Source organism: Mesoplodon densirostris, chromosome 16 (assembly GCF_025265405.1).
Source record: "Mesoplodon densirostris isolate mMesDen1 chromosome 16, mMesDen1 primary haplotype, whole genome shotgun sequence".
Classification (NCBI taxonomy): Eukaryota; Metazoa; Chordata; class Mammalia; order Artiodactyla; family Ziphiidae; genus Mesoplodon; species Mesoplodon densirostris.
Window position 1 is genome coordinate 79,352,567 of NC_082676.1, and position 22,082 is coordinate 79,374,648.

Sequence of the window (22,082 nt, forward strand, 5' to 3'; positions counted from 1 at the left end):
GGCAAAGGGTGAGGCAAGATGAGCTGGAAGGAGTCTTCAGGGAGAGGAAATATGGTGCAAAATGGCCCAGAGGTCAGAGAAAGCATTGTACATTTAAGGAACCAATGAATTCTAATGACCAGAGTGTTGCGAGTGAGAGTGGGAGCATGTGGGGAGAAAGATTGCTTGAGAGGCAAGCAGGCACCATACTATAATGGGTTTTTATAAGCCATGGACATTTATTAGAACAATGGGAAGGCATTGAAGGATTTCAGGCAGAGGAATGCAGATTTGCAGATTAGAAAGATCATGTTCACTGCCTTATAAAAAATGGATTTACAGAACGACAATATAGGGGCCAAAAAAGCCAGTTAAGAGGCTGAGGCAGAAGTCCAGTTTGAAAAAATATATCTAGATGAGCCCTTGGGCTGGGACCAGGGTAGTGATAATAAGGATGGTGATAATAGACAAAGCCAAGAGAGGTTTAAGAGATGGAGTTAGGACTTACTCAGCTATAAGAAAGAAGGAAACCATGCCCTTTGCAGCAGCATGGATGGGCCTAGAGATTATCATACTAAGTGAAGTAAGTCAGACAGAGAAAAACAAATATCATACGATATCACTTATATGTGGCATCTAAACAAATGATACAAATGAATTTATTTACAAAATAGAAATAGACTCACAGACAGAAACAAACTTATGGCTACCAAAGGGGAAAGAGCCGGTGAGGGATAAATTAGGAGGTTGGGATTAACAGATACACACTACTATATACAAAATAGATAAACAATAATGACCTATTGTGTAGCACAGGGAACTATATTCAATATCTTGTAATAACCTGTAATCTGAAAAGAATATATATATATATATATATATATATATATATATATATATATATGTATGTATGTATATGTATAACTGAATCACTCTGCTGTAAGCCTGAAACTAGTACAACTTTATAAATCAACTATACTTCAATAAAAAAAGAAAAGAGATGGAGTTAGGGATGATTGATTAGACTTAGGAAATTAGGGAGATGTACAAATCAAAGCCCACACTAGGTTTATGACTTGGACAACTGGGTACAAAGAAGGAGGTATCATTTATTGAGATGAAAAATAGAGAAGGAAGATCCAGTTGGAGGGAGAAAGTGGTCAGTTCACTTTTTGACAAGGTGAGTTTAAAGAACTGGCAGCTATAGAGGTCTAGACCTCCAGAGAAAAGTTTCGGATGCATATTGTGACATCTTTGGTATATCTGGAGTGTTATTAAATTAATCAAAGCCATAGAAGTGGAGTGGATGTGATCTCCCAGGGAAAGTCCATGGAAGAAAAAAAAGAAAGACTGAGAAGAGGACAGAGAACTTTAGAGAAAATAATAGACGTTAGAGATGGAATTCCAATTCAAGACTAGAAACAATGTGACAATAAAAAGGCTTGTAATAGTTAGGGAAGAGATAATTTGTGCTTGAGTTGAGGAGGAGGCAGATGGAATGTAGAAAAAGGAACTAATTATAAAGACATTTAGGAGGTAGAATCAACAAGCCTTGGTGGTTGAGTGTATGGAAAATAAGACAGAGGAGGAAACCAGGATAATCCCAAATTTCTACTTTGGTCAGAAATGAGAATGGTACTGGCATACCCGTCACTTGATTACTGAATCAGTAAGACTAAGTGAAATGAATAAAAAAAGAAAAATCTCCCTCCAAGAGAGCACTAAAAAAATCACAGACCCAGAGCACCTGCTACCTCAATAGACTTCATTAATAATCAGAAGACACTAACAAGGAAAAAGACAACCCAGACAGATACAACGGTTCAACATTTTGCTTAAATTCTTCCTTTAACCCTTCAAAGGCAACTTTAGGGTTGAACTGCAATTTATTAAAGATCTCTAGATACGTTACTTTCTCAATGATGTCATGGCCCACCTTTGCTAAATCCAGAAAAGGATGTCAGCAAATATAATCAAAGGAATATCAAGCATCGTCAGAGATGTTAAAAACTTCAAGCACAACCACATGTCTCAATCCTGATGGCTTGATAGTAGGTTCAGCAAGACCCACTCCACGTAGCCCCAGCTGGTATAAAACATATCAGCTGCAATTACACATTCACATTAGATCCAGTTAGTCACAGCACCCCTACAAGTAAATCCCAGACATTTCTGGCCCATCCCCAGAGATTTTTACGCACACATGAAACAAAGGGAGTTCAGCAAGTTGTAACTGTAGATTAAACTGTAAATCTCCAAATGTTTGCATGAAGTAAAACTTGCTCTTTTGCATCCACACTTGGCATTCTGAAACAACAGCAGGCAGGATTCACCCAGAGGGACTTTCTTCCGAGTGTTTTGAAGGATGGGGTCCATGAAGGTCACTGGGTATGAGATGTGGTTTTGTCCAAAGAAAACCGACCGCCCAAGCACTGGGCTTCCTGTTTGGATCTGGGTGGGTCCAAAATGAAAGAGTTTCCCTGTGGTTTCCCATTAGCCAGCAGCTTGTAGGATGGGAATACTTCAATACCTTCAGTCTCTTCTCAACTAACAGCCAACATAATCTTTTTAAACCTAAGTGGGTTCCCATGGTATCTCTGGCCAAAACCCCTTAATGCCTTCCCTTCTCACTCAGAGTAAGAGCCAGAACTAGCCAAGGTGTTACAGAATGAAGCCCCCTCTATGAGCCTTGTCACTCTTCTTCAAACACTAGTGCCTCCTTGCTCTTTTTGAAACACAGCCCACCCACACCTACCTCTTGGATTTCTCACTTGCCTTTCCCTCTGCCCGGAGTGGTCCTCCCTCAGGTATCAGCACGACTCACTCCCTCACTTCCTTGATTAAGTACACCAAGAAATCAACAGCTTTAAATGCAGCAGGAATCACTAGCAGTGGTATCCCCAATCTCCCCAACCAGGCTTGGTTCCAGATACCTTCTGGCTGCTTCTAAAAAGCAAATGCACCCTCACAAGGAATGAATATTTTCCATGAGTGCATCTAGCATTAGAGTGTGTGTCATAGGTCGGGAAAAATCTCCAAAAGCAAAATTTGAGAAATACTTTTTAAAATAAAACCATCAGTAAAATCAGATTACAGCCTCCTGGAGTGAGTCCTCAGGTCAACATTTCTTTGGATATATATAAATATACAAATATCCAAACACACACACACAATTTCTGATGTGTCATTAAAACGTTAGTCAAATCATTTTTATAGTTTTTTTACAATATAGACCTCTCTGCTTCCCTTAGCAAGAAGGAATCTGCAAAACTAGATTTGTAGCAAGAATAGTATCAAGGTTGATTGATCTCGTTAAGGTAGAGCTTTGCTAATGTCTATCAACTAGTGCTAAGCCAATGTGTGAAATGAATGGTTTATGACAAGCCCCTTCTCATGTCTTTTTTTCCCTTTCCTTTTTATTGTGGAAATAGCCAGCAAAAGCGATCTCTTTGTTCATCCTTCCTTTCTTTTTCATGCACTTATTTACACATATGCTCCCTTGCACTTACCCTGTCCTTTCCTTAACATAAATGGGTATCATACATAATGTTGTGTGACTGCCTCTTTTTTCACCTAACTATACGCTGGAGATCTTTACCATTTCCTCTTATGATTATTATTTGGGTACAATTTTTTGATGATGGTGATATTTGAATACTATCTTTTTTCCCTAGCCCATATTCTAATTAGTTATTGATGGCATATAGGAAAGCTCTTTATATTTTCATATTTTAAGTCAAATGCTGTCACCTTAGTTGTCACAGCTTCTCAGATAGTCGTACTGGAATTTCTTGTAATTTCCCACATGTGCCATGAAAAACTGTGTATTGTCTTTTGGTCTATTACAATAAACTTGTTATGTTACTCGAATCCCCTAGATTTATTTTTTGTCTACTCAAACTTATAATTTCAGAGAAATGTATATTAATGCCTTTCACTGTGATTGTGGATTTCTTAGTCTTTTTTTTTTTTTCTTATGTGTTTCAACGTAACTGTCAGGTACACAAAAGACCATGGCTCTTATAGTTCTTGGTGGATTTTTTTCCTTTTATCATGCTTTCACCTTGTACTCTATTTTGCCTGATATTAATATGTATATATCTGCTTTTTCTTCAAGAGTCATCTATTTTCAGTCTTCATCAATTTCAGAAATGTATGTCTCTTATGAGAAGCATATAGATTTATTTTTAAAACAAATGTGAAAGCTTCCGTATTTTAATAATATAACCTATGAGCAATTACTTACTTGAACCATATGAAATTGCTATTTTTATAGGTCAAAAAGAGTCAAACTTCGGCAATTCCATATGGTTGAACCTAATATTTTAATTACTCATTTGCTTAAAATTATTCCTGCCATCTTTATATTTTACATTCACATTTTCTGTTGTTTATTTTTAATTTTAAAATTTTAATATTTCTCCTTTCATATTTTTGGTACATTTGATAGAGTTTTCTTTGTTCTGCATTTTTTTTCTCCTTGTCCCTGTTAGGAAGTTATATATAATATATCCCTCACTGGTTTTTTATGGTTCTCTTAGAATATTTAACACATATTTTTAGATTTTAGTTACCATTATTTAGTAACTAGAGTCTTCCCCTGACCAGGAGAAGAATTTAATAAAGTTTCACTTTCTTTCTCCCACATACCCATTCTCTATGTTGTCATTTATTTGTGAATTTTTAGTTTCTGTTTCTTTATACTACAAATATAACACTACTTGGGCTAAACCATATTCCATCAGTTTCTTCACTCACTATTTTTTCTGGCATCTGTCTTCCTCCATAGTTATTTCATTGTATTATTGAAGTACATGCTCAATTATTATAGAAAATAGAGTTAAACTCAAGACTCCTTACATATATTGGAAAGTTTTTACTTGGATTTTCACATTTGTTTGCTGGCTTGGCTGATTATAGGATTTTAAGTTCAAAATAATTTTCCCTCATACTCTTTTCCACCATTGTCACCTAAGAAAAGTCCAAAGCAGTCTAATTCATATTCCCTTATCTATAAACTGCCTTTCCCCCTTCTCTGAAGCCTTTTGAGATTCTTCCCTTTGACTTCTGAAATTTAACCAGGATGTAGCTTGGCATGGGTTTTCCTTATTTGCTCTATTCAGGACCTGATAGACTATTTACGTCGTAGGATTCAAAACTTCCTTCCTCTCTGGAACTTGCCCCTCCTCCTCCTCCTTTTTTTTTAACTTCCTTTTCCTCCTCTTTCACCTCATCTCCTCCTTCCTTCAATCTTGCAAATCCTTCTAGGGAGATATTGGACCTTCTGAATCTGTCCTTCATATCTCTTGACTTTTCCTTCATATTTTCTTTTCTGTGTCCTGGAATGATCAGTCAACTTACTATGCTAGTTTATTAATTTACTTCTCAGCTGTGTTCATTGTACTTTTGAACATTTAATTTTTTAAAAAGATCCATTGTTTTGTTGTGTCTTTCTAAACACGTTACTTACATATTTTTAAATTCTTTTTCTGTTTGCTCTATGAAGTCTTTTCACTAAATGTCAGCTCTGCTTATTGAATTTGGTGCCTCTTATTGTGCTAGTTTTCCTGTAATACTGATGACATTTTGTTTTACACTCATTTTTTAATTTAGGAATCCTTATTTGCTTACACATTCACCTGTCTTGAGTGATTGTAGAAAGAAAATGGAATGTGCTGCCTGGACCAGGGGCTTGTGTTCTTGCCGTGCGGTCTCCCCACCTCTCTACAGTGGGGTCTTGTTCTTCCAGTCAGTTCTTGCTGCCCATCACAGTGCTTTGTGCTGTGGACAATGCAACTGCTTCTTACTTATTAACCCAATAAAAGAAGAACAAAGAGATATTGCTTCATTAATCACCCAGGGTATCAACTTCTTGTAGTTATCGACTCTTGGCTTTAAGGATCCCTACAGTTAGTGTATGTCCATATCAGTCTTCTCTGTAAATATTTTAGAGCTATGGTTTCCTGTGGTCTTATTTCTGCATTGAGCAGATCTTATTTATCTTTTGTGATCCTTCAATATTTCTGATTCATTGATGATTTATAAATTTATAAATTTATTTTGGTTTTTAAGTATCTACTTTTTGTCATTTCACAGAGCTTTTAGATGATTGGTAGAATACATACAAGCACTGAATCTGCCATCTTTATTCAACCTTCCTCTAATTTCTTAATAAGAAAAATTAAATTTAGCCATCCTTACTTTGTGTTTCTCATACTTCAAAGAACTGTCTATAATACAGTTACCCTTCCCAACAAAAAGGAAAACACAAACATATTTTATTATTATTCTGAGCTCAACCCTGGTAGGAGAAACAGCTGTTTCTCAAGAGGAAATAATGATAAAAAAATGAAATATTAGGTGAGAACAGAAGCATCAATGTAGGCACAAATGAAAAACTATGTTTGATAATGATTCTTTCTCTCTCTACAAATCCATGATTCTATTTGCTACTGAATGGGCAAGTAGTTAAATCAAAAAAAGAAGGGATATGCTTCCAAATTTGTGGTATTTTTTACAATGTGCCATGGATATGTTCTCTTCAATCCCTTTTAAATACCTATCCCTGCAGCATGATTTATTCAAAAGAGCATTGGTTATAGAACTGGGTACAAATCCCAATCTGTCCACTCAGATTTTCTGACTTTCTGTTGAATTGTCTATAAAAGTAAGATTGATATATCTATAACACTTGGAAAATGATAAGGTACGCTACAAGCTTAACAGTGGAAAAAGAAAGAATGTCATATTGTAGGAGAAACAAAGGCACTTTTGTGGCTGCCTTATTAGGTTTTGTTCAACCTTCCTATATCCTGCTCCCAAAAATGACTATGCCCTTGTGGCCTGGGGTTCACTCTCACATTTAGCCTTTTGCGTCAGGAAGAAAAATATAGTGAGTAGGCCATGTGACGAGTTAAATCTTCAGCTAGATAAGGATACATCCCATTGCAGTGCTTCTGTTTTTTCAATATCTAGTCCAGTTTCATTTTTTGGTATAATTACAAAACTGTGGGAGGCTTACCTGAGACTAGAAGACAGTGACCTTTGGAAGGCATTGACTGCTCCTGAAGAAACCTCACTGGTGCTCAAAGGAATGGGTTGGGGTGAAAATACACCCACACAGAGGCAGGAAGCTCACCGGTGCAGAGGAATAGGAGAACTGTACCCTCAAAGCAGGCCTTCTTCTCTGGACCAGATCTTTTTTTTATTTTATTTCATACTGGAGTATGGTTGATTAGCAATGTAGTGTTAGTTTTGGGTATACAGCAAAGTGATTCAGTTTTATACATATACATGTATCTGTTGTTTTTCAAATTCTTTTTCCACTTAGCTTATTACAGAGTATTGAGCAGAGTTCCCTGTGCAATACAGTGGGTCCTTGTTGGTTATCTATTTTAAATATAGCAGAGAGTACATGTCAATCCCAAACTCCCAATCTATCCCTCCCCTCAACCGTTCCCCCCTGGTAACCGTACGTTAGTTCTCTAAGTCTGTGAGTCTGTTTCTGTTTTGTAAATACGTTCATTTGTGTCTTTTTTTTTCTTTAGATTCAGCATATAAGCAATATCATGTGATATTTGCCTTTCTCTGTCTGCCTTACTTCACTTAGCATGATCATCTCCAGGTCCATCCCCGTTGCGGCTAATGGCATATTCTTGAATTCTAAGAAGGTTCCCAAGTTCAATTCTCCCTCTCGGGAACACTGGGATTCGTCGTCTCCAGCACTCATTTGGGGACTTGTATTTTGCTGTCATTTTTGTTACTTTTATTTGTCACAGGTTTTACTTCCCCCCCTAAAAGGTAAGTTCTTTGGAGGTGGAGGACTCACAGAGTTATTTGTGGACCCCACCCAACCCCTTACCCAAGAACCTTGCTCAAAATATTTGATGGAATATTTGATGGAATATTTTCATGGCTCCTCCATGTCTTTTAGTGTCAATTGCAAAAGAACTACAAAAAGCAAGAGACCAAAGGTAAACTTCTGCCTCTGTTATAACAGGATTTTGTGCCGCTGTATCAAAGCTTTGAGAATTTTTATACACGGAACCTTTACATGAGAATCAGAGACAACTGGAACCGGCCCATCTGCAGTGCCCCGGGGCCTCTGTTCGATGTGATGGAGAGGGTGTCAGATGACTACAACTGGACGTTTAGGTGAGGCAGCCACCTGGAGGGGCTTGGTTAAAAGAAATCCTTTCAAGGAAATTCTAGCATGGGCACCAGATTACAAATCTGAAAAAAACACAAAGCAATAGAACAGCTGCTCTTCCATCATTCAGCCCTTTGCAAGCCCTCATGATGCCAACGGGAGAAGTCACAGTAATTAAGTTGCCAAGCGCAGCTTACCTGTATTGCGATTAAAGAGGAATCAGTGGCAGAAGTTGCAGGATACACAGAGCCAGCTGGGGAGAGTCCTTTTCGGCTTTATTGACAAATTGTGTACCCTCCTACTTCCTGCTGAGGGAGCCAGTGATGACCATGGCTCTTCCTGATTTAGAAAGTCCTTGCTGAAATTTAAACCAGAGCACAGATGTCACGAAAGCAAGCACCCAAGACAAATCAGGGCTGAGTAATACTCCATGGCCTGGAAACCTTTTCCTAATTCTCTGCCCAGCTTCATTATGAGGTGACTCTCCTCTAAGGACAAATCATTTTCTGGTGACAACAAGGCAAATCAAAAAGAAAAGATGTGACTTGGGCCAAACTCAAGGTCTCTTTGTGAGAGTCTTTTCTGGGGCGCTAGGATGATATTAAATGAGAAAGCCCTTTGTGTTCACCTTCCCTTCTCTCTGCAGATTTACTGGAAGGATCATCAAAGATGTCATCAATATGGGTTCCTATAATTTCCTTGGCCTGGCAGCCAAGTACGATGAATCTATGAAAACAGTAAAGGATGTTTTAGAGACGTATGGCCTGGGCGTGGGCAGCACCAGACATGAAATGGGTATGTACATTCACTATTTTGAAATATTTTTCCAGTTGGGTCTCAGATTCCTTGTGGCTACTTCTCAAATCTAGATCATATCTAGACTGTGTGCCTCAAAATGCTGTTATAAAAAGGAAAAGGTATATAACGGTCTTTTTGGAAATTTCACACATTATGCTCTTACTAGGCAGTTATTAAAGATTTTAATTCTCCAGAGTAAAAAAAAAAATTGTTCTTTCCTGACCACATTATCTAAAAAAGCAGCTATAATGCATCTTCCATCTGGTCCTTTTCTGGGACTTTTTTTCTTCCACGTTTCTTTTTAACAGCTTTTTTGAGTTATAATTGCTATTCAAAGAAAACCATTGTATTTATTTAGTATATATAATTTAATGAATTTGGACATATGCATATACCTGTGAAACCATCACCACAATCAAGGTGATAACCATATCCATTACCTCAGAAAGTGTCATATCGCCCTCCTTTTAATGGGAAGAATGCTTAAATGAGATCGATCCTTTTTTCTATTTTTTCCCCTAAATAAAATTTTATTTTATTTTTACTTATTGAAGTAAAGTTGACTTATAATATTATATTAGTTTCAGGGGAAACCCTAGTAATTCTGTATTTAGAGATCTACCCTTTTAACAAATGTTCAAGGGCACAGTACAGAATTGTTCCAGGAACTGTGTGATAGGGCAGGTCTCTAGAACTTACTCGTCCTATATCACAGAAGCTTCGTACCCATTGAACAGCAACTTCTCCTTTGGATTTGGCTCTTTCTCCCACTTTTCTTAATGATGCCTATCACTGATCTTGCTTTTTGTACTTGTATATTGCCCATCTCTGCTCCCGCAACATAAGCTCCATGAAGGGAGGAATGGGTCTTATTGTCTTGTGTTGAATGAATGAATGATGAATGAATTAATGAATGGGAAAGATGAAATGGACTGCCTATTTTTTTTTTTTTTTTTTTTTTTTTTTTTGCGGTATGCGGGCCTCTCACTGTTGTGGCCTCTCTCGTTGCGGAGCACAGGCTCCGGACACGCAGGCCCAGCAGCCATGGCTCACGGGCCTAGCCGCTCCGCGGCATGTGGGATCTTCCCAGACCGGGGCACGAACCCGTGTCCCCTGCATCGGCAGGCGGACTCTCAACCACTGTGCCACCAGGGAAGCCCAGGACTGCCTATTTATTTCTTTTTTAGCTGAAACATTTTTCTCTTAGAGGAGTAAGATCTTTGAGAAAGAAACTTCTGCTCACCTCACTTCCGGGAGGATGAGCGGAGCAAGCTTGTTCCTGTGGCCTGCTTCACTCTTCCTGGCCCACTATCTTCTCCTATATTATCTCATGTGTTCCTCACAAAGCCCCGTGCTGTGCAGGGCAGCACAGGTGGTGTTACTCCCATCTTCCAGAGGAGGAAACTGAGGACCACAGTGACTCAGTGATGTGCCCATGGTGGCCAGTGACCCATCCTAACTCCCGGGGTTGCTCAGCTTTCCTACTAAGCAGTTTCCCAACCAGGATAATGTATGCAGAGCTCACTAGGTCAGTTTCAGGCCTAAGAATCAGAGGTAAATCTGTTAAAAATGGATTTTCCATTCATGAAAAATGAGCCGCATGCCTCTCTCAGATAACCCCTTGGCAGAAGGCCTTTAAAAACATGTAATTATTCAGACCTGTGCAATAAATAGCCATTCAGATTGAACAAAATCACCTTCTTATCCACATAGCCAGTAAATACTTAATTAAAACTCCAGAGTGTATAAGTAGTTGCCCAGATTTCTTAGGAAAGACACGGTATCTTTATTTTGATGCATGAGGGCTGGAGAAATAAGAAGGGAGTGAAAGAAAGTTTCTACTCCTTTAGAAGAGCTGGGTCACCCACAGGACCCCACTTGGAGGTGGGACCGAGACTGGAAGGACACACCCATCAAAAGAGACACAGAGGCAGCAACCTTTGGGGATGTTGCCTCTGGTGTTGGTGACACCAAATACAAGGGTTGTTCATCAGGAAACACACTCCTGAAGGTGAGGACCCCCAACTCACTGAGACAGAACAGTCCCCAGTCACAGCACCAGAAACTAAAGAGAGGCAACCTGACACAGGCGATGGTTTGCTCCCAGTAAAGACAGATACGGAATAAGGGTCCCTGATTCTGCAGACTCAACAAACCCAGAGAAACCAGGCAGAGATGAAGATCCCTGTTTGGACTGCCTACAGCCTACATGCTTTCTCCACCTACTCATCCTTCTGAATCACTGGGCTTTTAATATTTACTTGCTTCATTGTGAGCTCTCCAGCTCAAGCTCTAGGAAGATTTTAACAGCTTCCAAGGAAACAGTGAGACAGCAAGGTAAAAACCACCCACAGTAATTTTAGGCAAATAGAAGAACTGAAAACAAGAATATAAGCAGTCCAAAAATAAATGAATAAACAGGGTACATCTGAAAGTCTTCTGCAAGATAAATAGTAACCTGAACATAGCAGTCAAGAATTGGTAATATAGTTGTTGTTCATTTTAACGTCTTTATTGGAGTATAATTGCTTTACAATGGTGTGTTAGTTTCTGCTGTATAGTTTTGAATGCCATTTACTTCAAGATATACAAGTAACTTTTGGAAAATGTATACTACATAGTCTTAAGAAAATATTTAACAGGGCCAATGGACTAACAGTGAAACTTTGGTAATATAGAGGCTTAAGAATTTTTAGTAACCAAAATAGCTTCTTGAGGAACCCAAAGTAAATGTTTAGGGACGTTTAATCACTTAAAATACTTCCTAGAGCTTTTAAAAGTAGTTTCCAATGTTCCAGGGGGAAAAGAACACAGAAATCATATTCCAAAATAGGAAAAATCAGTGAAAAAGAAATCAAGAAGAAACACATAAAATATAGTAAAAGGGACTTCCCTGGCGGTCCAGTGGTTAAGACTCTGCACTTCCGATGCAGGGTGGGCGAGCATTCGATCCCTGGTCAGAGAACTAAGGTCCCACATGCTGCACAACATGGCCCAACACAAAAAGTAACAAGTAAAAAATAAATAAATAAAAATAAAATATAGTAAAAAGATAAAAGGTCACGTTTTATTTTTACCAAAAATATATAACTAGAACATATTTGCCTACTAGAAGCAAAAGACTGAGATTTGGCCAAAAACTAAACTCAGTTATGTGCTTTAATCAAAAATAAATACAACCAAATTAAAGTTATTCCAAAGGATGAAAAGAAGAAAGATAGGTCCCAGCCAGGCATCTGGTTCCACCTCCCCATTGTAACCAACCACAAAGTACCCTCAGTGCCCAAGAGGGAGGTCAATTCAGTGGAAGGAGCAGCAAAAAGTGCCCTAGAGTAAGGTTGTTTGCCAAATCTACACCTGCAAATATTAAAACTAGGCCCAAAATAGAGCTGGAAATGACACATTTCCAGACAGATATGTACAGAATTTTAAGTGATATTTTAAGATGTAAAATGATGTGCTGCTGTTTATTTTCCTGTACAACTAAAAGATAGCAGAATATGGAATTAGGGGAGGCTTTAACACTCGTGTGGGTGGATTTAACATTTCACATGCTGATATGGGTGGGATGATTGTGCTTTTCATACATCCTAAATATGAGACAGAGTGAAATGGCAAATCGGAGTCATCATCAAGCATTTTAAATATCTGACACATTTTAAATTCCTATCTTCTATACTCGTGTGGGTTTTTGTTAGAATGCTCCCTGGTCCGGGCTGTCTCCCTGAAACTGCATGCCTTATGTGACATCTTTGGTAATTACAACCTAGTTTTTTTTTTTTTAATAATGTTGTTAAGGTGTTGTGAAAGATTAGAAATTTTTGAGTTTAGGTGTGTGTGGCATTACATTGTGAATTAGGGACCTCTGGAGTGAACAGCCTATCAAGTGTTGAGACTGCTACTCTTTAAGCTGGCTTGCCTCCAAATTTTTAGCTGCAAGGTCTGTAGATTAACTGTCTTAGCTGAAAAACGCTAGAATAACTACTATAATTTGTTTAGAAACAGATTCTAAAACTACACGGATGTTTAGATTTTTAGCACTAGGATTGAGAATTGTGTAAAAATTGTTCATAATGTCTGAATAGTAACATCAAACAATCAGTAGTATCTTCAGGAATTCCCTGGCGGTCCACTGGTTAGGACTCAGCACTTTCACTGCCAAGACCCGAGTCTGATCCCTGGTCAGGGAACTAAGATCCCACAAGCTGCTTAGCCTGGCCTAAATAAATAAGTAAATAAAATGAAAAAAACAATCAGTAAAACTTCATTATGCAAGATATTTCTATATATGATCTTTGAGTTTCGTTACTGAAAAGAACTATTTAATTTTGCTGTATGTGGAAGGTGTTTGTTTGAATATATTGCTTTAACAATGGAAGACGTTCATGCAGCCACCCCTAATGCAAAGTCAATGCAGAATTGCTTGTTCTTCCTTCATATGAATTAAGTTTCAAGTGAAGAATAAACGGAAACTTTAAAGATAAATAAACAACAACCTAAAGGTGTGGTGCAAATGAAAGCAGAAGTTAAGCTTAATGTACGAATTATTAAACATAAGGAGAGATTCACCTTATAAAAATTATGTGGAGGGGGCTCCCTGGTGGCGCAGTGGTTGAGAGTCCGCCTGCCGATGCAGGGGACACGGGTTCGTGCCCCGATCCCGGAGGATCCCACATGCCGCGGAGCGGCTGGGCCCGCGAGCCATGGCCGCGGGGCCTGTGTGTCCGGAGCCTGTGCTCCGCAACGGGAGAGGCCACAGCAGTGAGAGGCCCGCGTACAGCAAAAAAAAAAAAAAAAAAAAAAAAAAAAAAAATTATGTGGAGAGCCCATAATGAAGATTGATGCAACTCCTATAGCCTCTGTGCATTAAATAACACAGCAGAGACATATATGGCTCTTTATTTTTCTATACAAACTGGAAATTCGTAGGACAATGAATTATGGGAGGCTTCAAAAATCATATGGGTCAACTTAACATACTTGATTAAAAACAAAAGTGAGAAAAATAAAAAGTGAAATAGTGATAGGAAACCCTAACGTTCCCCCCAGTCCTTAAAAAATGAAGGAGACAAAAAAATAAGCAAATAAAGACACAGAAGACATGAACAATGTAATTGTTGAGTTTAGTTTAATATTTATATATTGAATGCTGAACCTTAAAACATATTACCAGTAGATGATATCTTTTTAAATATTTATTGAATTTTCATATAAATTTACTATATATTATGCACAAAGAAAACCCCACTGAATTCCAAAAAGTGAAATCTACATGGGTCACATTCTTGGACCACTGTGAAATAAAGCTAAAAATTAATGCCAAAATTAGAAATGAACCCTTTTTAAAAATCACTTGAAACTTTTAAAGCTCTCTCATAAGTAACTCTTGAATCAACAGGGAAATGAAGTTACAGTTACATCATGTTTAGAAACTAACAATTATGAGAACACCATAGGATCCAACTAGTTGTGTACTCAGAGGAAAAGGTGTATTCTTATTTTACTAAAGAAGTAAGATCGAAACTAGTAAACTAACAACCAATGGAGTAAGGAATAAAAGGAAAGCAAAAGTATTGCACTATTATAGATATAGACAGGAACTTATAAATTAGAGAAGAGTAATTTCTATTGGGCTGAGGCACCTAAATTTTAATAAGTCACTAGAGGTGATTCTGATGACCAGCCAGAGTTGACAACCACTAAACTAGCATAACCCTGATCCCAAAATTTGACAAATGAGCATTTAATAAAAGGAAAATTATAAGACAATATTACTTGGGAAAAAAATTATACAAGAAATTGACATTGCAAATTCAACAGTATAGTCAAACAACATGATACCATGATCAAGTAGTTCTATGCAGGGACTATAAGGATAGTGAGTTCAATAAGAAAATTTGTAACCTTGAAAGATCCAAGAAGGAAAACATATGATTATCTTGATAGATGTCACTAAAACATTTATAAAATTCAGTATCCATTCCTTATAAAACTTTTAATAGAACAAAAATAGAAGATTCTTGAATGCAATAAAAAATATCTACTTCAAACAATGAGACTTGTACTACACTTTGTGATGAAACTTCTAGTTACTAGAAGCTTTCACTTTGAGTCAAGGAAAATATGGAGATGTGTTTTTACCACCATTTTAATAACATTTGGAAGTACTAGGCAATATAATTATTCATTTATTTTTTACTCCTTATATCAATAAATATTTATTGAATAACTACCATGTGACAAAATAAGAAATATATGTGCAATAAAAGAAGAGGTGAACTCACCATTATTTGTAGACGATCTGGTTATTTCTTTCTCTATTTTTTAAACCATGATCTGTGAGTAGTAAAATGATCCTCAGAAGGAGCTGTTCTTGAGGCCACTGTAGAGATGAGGGGCTGCTGAACAGGAGGGACAGAGTTTTAGTCCACTTTCTTCCACTTTACATATTAAACTATCAAGAATTTATTAGAAATAATAAACATTTAATAAAGAATTCAATAAAGAGCTACATTCAAAAACCACTAATTTTTAAAATTCAGAAAGTCTATAATCAACAATCAATAAGAGGATATACTGGGGAAAATAATATTATCAGTAAGTATGAGGAAAAATGGCACAGACCTAGGGAATAAGCTTATTTTGAAAATGTTTAGAACCTATTTGAAGAAAACTATAAGATTTTTATAAAAGACCTAAAATAATACTTGAAAGAAACAGAGAGAGACACCAATATCCTAGAAGGGAATGGCTCAGTATTACAATTCGATCAAATTTTCCTTAAAATGAATATGTAAATTGAACACAATCCAATGACATTAATAGACAAGATAGGTGGTGGGAGGTCTCAACCGAAAGTCTAGAGACAAACACAGTTTGGTCCACTCATCTGTATATAAAAAGAACAACATTTCAAATCAGCTAGAAGAGGATCAATTATATCACAATTAGTTTTGTGATAACTGGCTGAGCATATAAGGAAATAAGCCAGATTCATATCTCATGCATTGTACCTAGGTAAGTTACACTTAGGTAAATTGCAAATGCATTTGCAATTGCAATGCAAAAACAAAAGCAATCACCACCAGAAATAACTATATAAATAAAATTGAAACTGTGTGAATGACTAAATGGATGAATGAATGAACAAATGGACAGAATAAAACTACTGAGACAATTCAAATACAAGATGCACTTGTGTGTGTTCCTTGGTAAGGGCCCTGCTAGAAATGTCAGACTGCAGCTCCCTTGATGTGAGCAATGTTTGTGTCTTAGTCCATTTGGGCTGATATAACAAAATATCACAGACTGAGTGGCTTATAAACAACAGAAGTGTATTCCTCACCTTTCTGGAGGCTGAAAGTCCAAGATCAGGGAGCTAGCATGGTCAAGCGGGGCCTCTTCTGTGTTACAGACTTCTCCTTGTATGTGTCCTTACATGGCAGAAGGGGTGGGCTAGCTCTTTGGGCCTCTTTTGTAAGGGCACTAATCCTATTTATGAGGGCTCCATCCTCAAGACCTAATCACCTCCCAAATACCCCACCTCCAAATGCCATCATTTAGGACATTAGGTTTTCAATATATGAATTTGGGGGGGACACAAACATTCAGACCACAGCAGCCTCTTCCCTAGCTTGTCAGTTCTGATCACCCCTCCATTCTACAACCCATAATGACCTCCAGTCTTTCCAGCAAAACTCACCTCACCTGGCAAGATGCCCTCTTACATGGCAGGGATGCATTTTAAATGATGCCCAGGCTCACTCCTTGTAACACAGGCCACTCAGATCCATGGAAAACAAGCACTCTCCCTGTTAGGAGAAACAGTTTGCTCCCAACCCAACCAGTGGCCACAGCTGTTTGCCCTTCAGATTTCACAAGCCTAATTCAGACAGTAGTCTACTGTGTACTCACACTCCAGGGAACCAGAGAAAGCTCTCCCAGAAACATGGAGGGAAAAGATCCAACAAAATGAAAAATTTAAACTGCTGTACAAAACAAAACAAACAAACAAAAACCAACAACAATGTCAACAAATTTAAAAGTCAAAGAACAAAATTAGAAAAAATTATTCACATATATTTAACAAAATGTTAATATTCTTAACGTGTAAAGACGCTTACAAATCAAAAGGAAAAGAACATCCCAGTTTAAGAAGTGGGCCAAGATTTTGACAAAGTTCAAAACAGGCAAAACTACAGAGTAGGATAGTGTGATGTCCCTCAACCTTTTTTTTTTTTCATTATCACTTCCTCTCATGATACTTTAATACCACAGATACACTATATATTTGTTTATGTAGTACATGGATAGCTCTGCTTTACACATAAATAGAGTAAGATATTCCCCCTCCAAAAACCAATTTTCACCTCTTTGAGAGCAATATCACCCCTGTTTAGAATGCATACATAACCTTTGGGGTAGGTGGATGGTGACCAAAGAGGGCAAAAAGGGACTTCCTGGAAGCTGTTCATATTGTTTTTTTTAACCTTGATACAGTTATGTGAGTTCACTTTATGAAACTTCATAGAGCTCCATATGTACAATTTGTTTCCGATTTTCTATTTATGTTCTAGTTTAAATGAAAATTTTACTTTTAAAAGTAGATCCAGTACATAAATGGACAATTAAGAAAAATAAATAAATATAAATGGGCAATGAGCTTGTGGAAAATAGTCTGCCCCTTAAATAATCAAAAAATTATTAAGACACAGAGTTACCATTTTCACCTAATTGGCAAAAGACAGAAAATAATATCCCAAAGTTTCAAAGGAGTGAAGAAAAGGGCACCCTTTTATACTATTGACAGAGTAAATTGCAGGGCAATTTGAAAATGTATCAACTGCTAGCCATTTAACTCAGCAATTCCATTTTGAGAAATTTTGCTTTGAAAATTTTGAGTAAGTATTCAATGATGTATGATCGAGAATAATCATTGCATTGTATTTGATAATAGAAAAATAGGGGAAATGAGGCGTTTCCAGCAAGGAAAGTGATTGAATACACTTGGTAGATCTGTTTAACATAATATTATTTAGCCATACAAAGTTATAATGTAGTTGCTCAGCACCATGATTTAGAGCAAAGGCTCTGGGATGAGGCTGCTGGGATTCAAATCCTAGTCCTTACTTTTAACTAGCTAGGGCCTGAGATAAACTATTATATACACCTTCCTGGTCTTCAATTTTCTCTTCTGTAAAATGGAAAATACACTGTTAATGAACTTATATACGAAACAAAAACAGACTCACAGACATAGAGAACAGACTTGTGGTTGCCAAGGGGGACGGGAGGTGGGGGAGGGAAGGAGCGGGAGTTTGGGATTAGAAGATGCAAACTATTATATATAGAATGGATAAACAATAGGGTCTTACTGTATAGCACAGGGAACTATATTCAATAGCCTGTGATAAACCATAATGGAAAAGAATATGAAAAAGAATGTATATATATGCATAACTGAATCATTTTGCTGTACAGCAGAAATTAACACAACATTGTAAATCAACTATACTTCAATAAAAAAAATACATTGTTAAGAGACTAAAACAAGAGCAGTATGTATATTATGAGTCCACTTTTTAAAATATATTTTACATGAATATCTGTATTGATAAACATGGTTATATTTTATTGTGTAGTATTTTCTATTTTTTCCACAATGACCTCATATTTTTTGGTTTAATTATTTCCTTAAAAGTCACCAGGAGCCTAAGGTGAAGGCACAGTCTTATGAAAATAGTTATAGTACTTCTAAGACTTTACCACTGAATCAGACTGACCAGATTTTTTCAGTGTACTGGAGGGTTTCTGCTGCAGGTTATGTGGATTTTTTACCTTCAACCAGTGGTTTTCAAACTTTAGCTCACATTAGAATCACCTGCAGGGCTTGGAAAAACACAGATTGTTGGTCCCACCTACAGAGTTCCTGATGCAGTCAGTCTGGAATAGGACCCGAGATTTTGCGTTTCTAACAAATTCCAAGGTGATATTGATGCTGCTGCTCTGGGGGCCACACTTTGGGAACCACTGGAAACTATCTAGCATGGCTGACTTTCTTGACCAAATTTTCAAAACTTTTCCAAAATGCAATGGTCTTTCACCTTGTGTGGAATGAATATCACATATACGTGGGGGATGGAGCCTATAAATAAAAACTGGAAAGTAGGTAAGATACACCCAGAAATCAGTGAAGCAATTTGATTTTTATCTCTGAGTCTATTCTGACACACATTACTGGTCCAGATTTCCAAATTTAGGAAAGGATAAACTCAGGCAATCTAGAGAGAAGCTTTTGTTTCTGTTTGTTGTTGGAAAGAATCCATAAACAATCTATAGCAGGAATAGAAAAAAGTTTTATTCCAGCCCAACTGAGGACTATAGCCAGCCTGGGAAACACAAATTCAAGAAGCACTAGAATTGTATCCCGCCAGACTATGAAATGTGGGAGGCTTATAAAGGCAAAAACTGCAAGGTTCCAGTTAGTTACATGAGTTTTTTGTCAAGAATTATAACTAGAACTGGCAAGAGGTAAGGGTGTTTTTAAGTAAGGATTGACTGAGCTCTGAAGTGGTTGCATAGTTACAAGGGCAGACCATGAGACCATAAGTTTGCAGCTGGCTGCTCTTAGCTGATATTGTTTTGAGGATGGCTGGTGGTGTCCTTGAGTTTGATAAAGTTCAGAAAATTTAAGTCTCAGTGATGCAGGAAAATGTCTGAAACCGCATCCACAATAGCTGCCTGGCTCCATTTTAGATGCCTGAACTACAGTTACTCCATTTTTTTTAATGCATTCTTTTTCTAAATGGTTAAATTAGATGTACAATGCATGTCTGACAGGCCATAGACCGATTGTTCTAGTTAGCATAAAGTTTGTTAAATTATGTATAAGCCAGAATGATTTCTCTATACCTCAATATGTAGAAATTTCTTCCTTCACTTTCTCCCCTCTTCTCTGCTTTTGGTCAACAAGGAAGTGTAGCTTCTTGGTCTTTCTTTCCCTAAGCACTGGATGGTTAAAAGTAGATGTGTAGTAACAGGACATTATTTAAATCTATATGCTCTATAAGCGCTGCCAGAGTCTCACCTAGCAACTGTTAGTCAGAAGTTCACTTCTAAGAAAACAAACTCATGGAATGCCAGAAGACTAATTCTGTGCCAATGAAAGATCATTTCTACATGGAAACTTTTTTCCTTTGAGAAGGAAAGCCTTGTGCTTGGTTCATCACATCAGGAAAACCCGATTAGTACGTCTACCTAAAAACTGCCTAGTTGGGAACCTTCTTTCAAATTATAGTTGCAATTTCAAGAAGTAGGCTTGAAATATTTTCATCTTAAAAACATCAGGGGGCTTCCCTGGTGGCGCAGTGGTTGGGAATCTGCCTGCTAATGCAGGGGACACGGGTCCGCGCCCTGGTCTGGGAGGATCCCACATGCCGCGGAGCAACTAGGCCCGTGAGCCACAACGACTGAGCCTGCGCGTCTGGAGCCTGTGCTCCGCAACAAGAGAGGCCGCGACAGTGAGAGGCCCGCGCACCGCGATGAAGAGTGGCTCCCGCTCACCACAACTAGAGAAAGCCCTCGCACAGAAACGAAGACCCAACACAGCCAGAAATTAATTAATTAATAAACTCCTACCCGCAACATCTTCTTAAAAAAAAAAAAAATCAGAAAGAACACATTGATTTAGGAATCAATGAAACTGGATATAATAGGATATTATTTTCCATTCTCAGGTTTTGGATATGATTTTCATGTTAGTTATGTACAAATTTCCTGAAATTTCTATTTCTCACTTTGAGAACATTGTTCTTAGCCGTTAGACAGTGTGTCTCCCTCTTTCTCTACCTGACAAGTTCTCTGCTATTGTTTCATTCAGAGTACTTAGGCTCTTCTTGGGTTTCTTTCTCAAACCTTTGTATCTAGATTCCAGGAATGTGCAATCTTGCTGACCTAAATATTGAAGAAGGGGCCAGCCTCAATTTGCAAAATGTGTAACTTAAAGCACATTTCAAATAAATATCAGCTTCAAATTCCTACGGAAATCGCAGTTTCTAAGAAATTGCTACCAAGTAGAGATCTTGCTTTCTTTCTTTAAAAAAGCAACTTTAATTAACAGGATTTTATGCAAATCAATGCTATAAATACGCTTTAAATATGCTTTATGCTTTAAAGCAGTGGATTCAGTTAAATAGGTTATAAAGGCCTCCATCTCAATTAGTATTACCTTCTTAATTTACACAGCAAAACCTTTATTCATAGACAGTGCCAGCTCCTTTCAGACTAAATTGAAGCCTTTTTATTTTCCTTTAAGAATATTTGTAAAGGAAGGTAGGCCCTCAGGGGAATAGTTCGGGAGGAGGAAAGTGAAAGTGTATCTTGGTTTCTGAAAGCCTTCTGGCAATTTCCTGATACCTGTTATAATTCTGACAAGGTAATTGCCCCTCTCTTGAGAGTGATAGAAATTACAGCACAGCCAAATTTCAACTAGCAGAGATATTTCTGCAAGTGAAGAATTTGGCCCTGTAAGTTCAACAAAGCCAAGCAAACATAACAGCTTAACAAGATATGCCAGTGATTTTACATAAGTATAATACTTGCCAGAAGGGTAACACCTGGGTTGATCAAAAAAAATTGAAACTCACAGACTTTCAGAATACGTACATCATCTACCATTTCCCTTCACCTAGAAAAATACCATAAGATACAGGAAGACTAGAGATTTTGTGTGTGTGTGTGTGTGGTACGCGGGCCTCTCACTGTTGTGGCCTATCCCGTTGCAGAGCACAGGCTCCGGATGCACAGTCTCAGCGGCCATGGCTCATGGCTCATGGCTCATGGCTCACGGGCCCAGCCACTCCATGGCATGTGGGATCCTCCCAGACCGAGGCAAGAACCTGTGTCCCCTGCATCGGCAGGCAGATTCTCAACCAGTGCGCCACCAGGGAAGCCCGAGACTAGAGATTTTTAATGACTTGCCAATCAATGTTCATGCAGTCAGTAGGCTGAGAAGACTAGATACCAGTTCTCCTGAGTCCTACTGAAGAGCTCTTTGCACTGCCCCATACTGTTCAAAGTTAAACCAGAGACCAGCTACATCAGGCGTTACCAAACTAATCCAGCTGCCCCTGTTTTGGTACTGCCTGCAAGTTACAAG

At 37.9% G+C, this 22,082-nt stretch overlaps 1 protein-coding gene across 1 annotated transcript in view; it reads left to right on the forward strand.

Annotated features, from left to right (window-relative positions):
* Positions 1-22,082, forward strand: part of SPTLC3 (serine palmitoyltransferase long chain base subunit 3) — a 133,991-nt gene that overhangs the window by 26,195 nt on the left and 85,714 nt on the right. The window contains exons 3-4 of the mRNA XM_060078233.1: positions 7,979-8,133; positions 8,775-8,923. Coding sequence (XP_059934216.1) covers positions 7,979-8,133; positions 8,775-8,923 — 304 coding nt within the window. The remainder of the gene's footprint in view (positions 1-7,978; positions 8,134-8,774; positions 8,924-22,082) is intronic.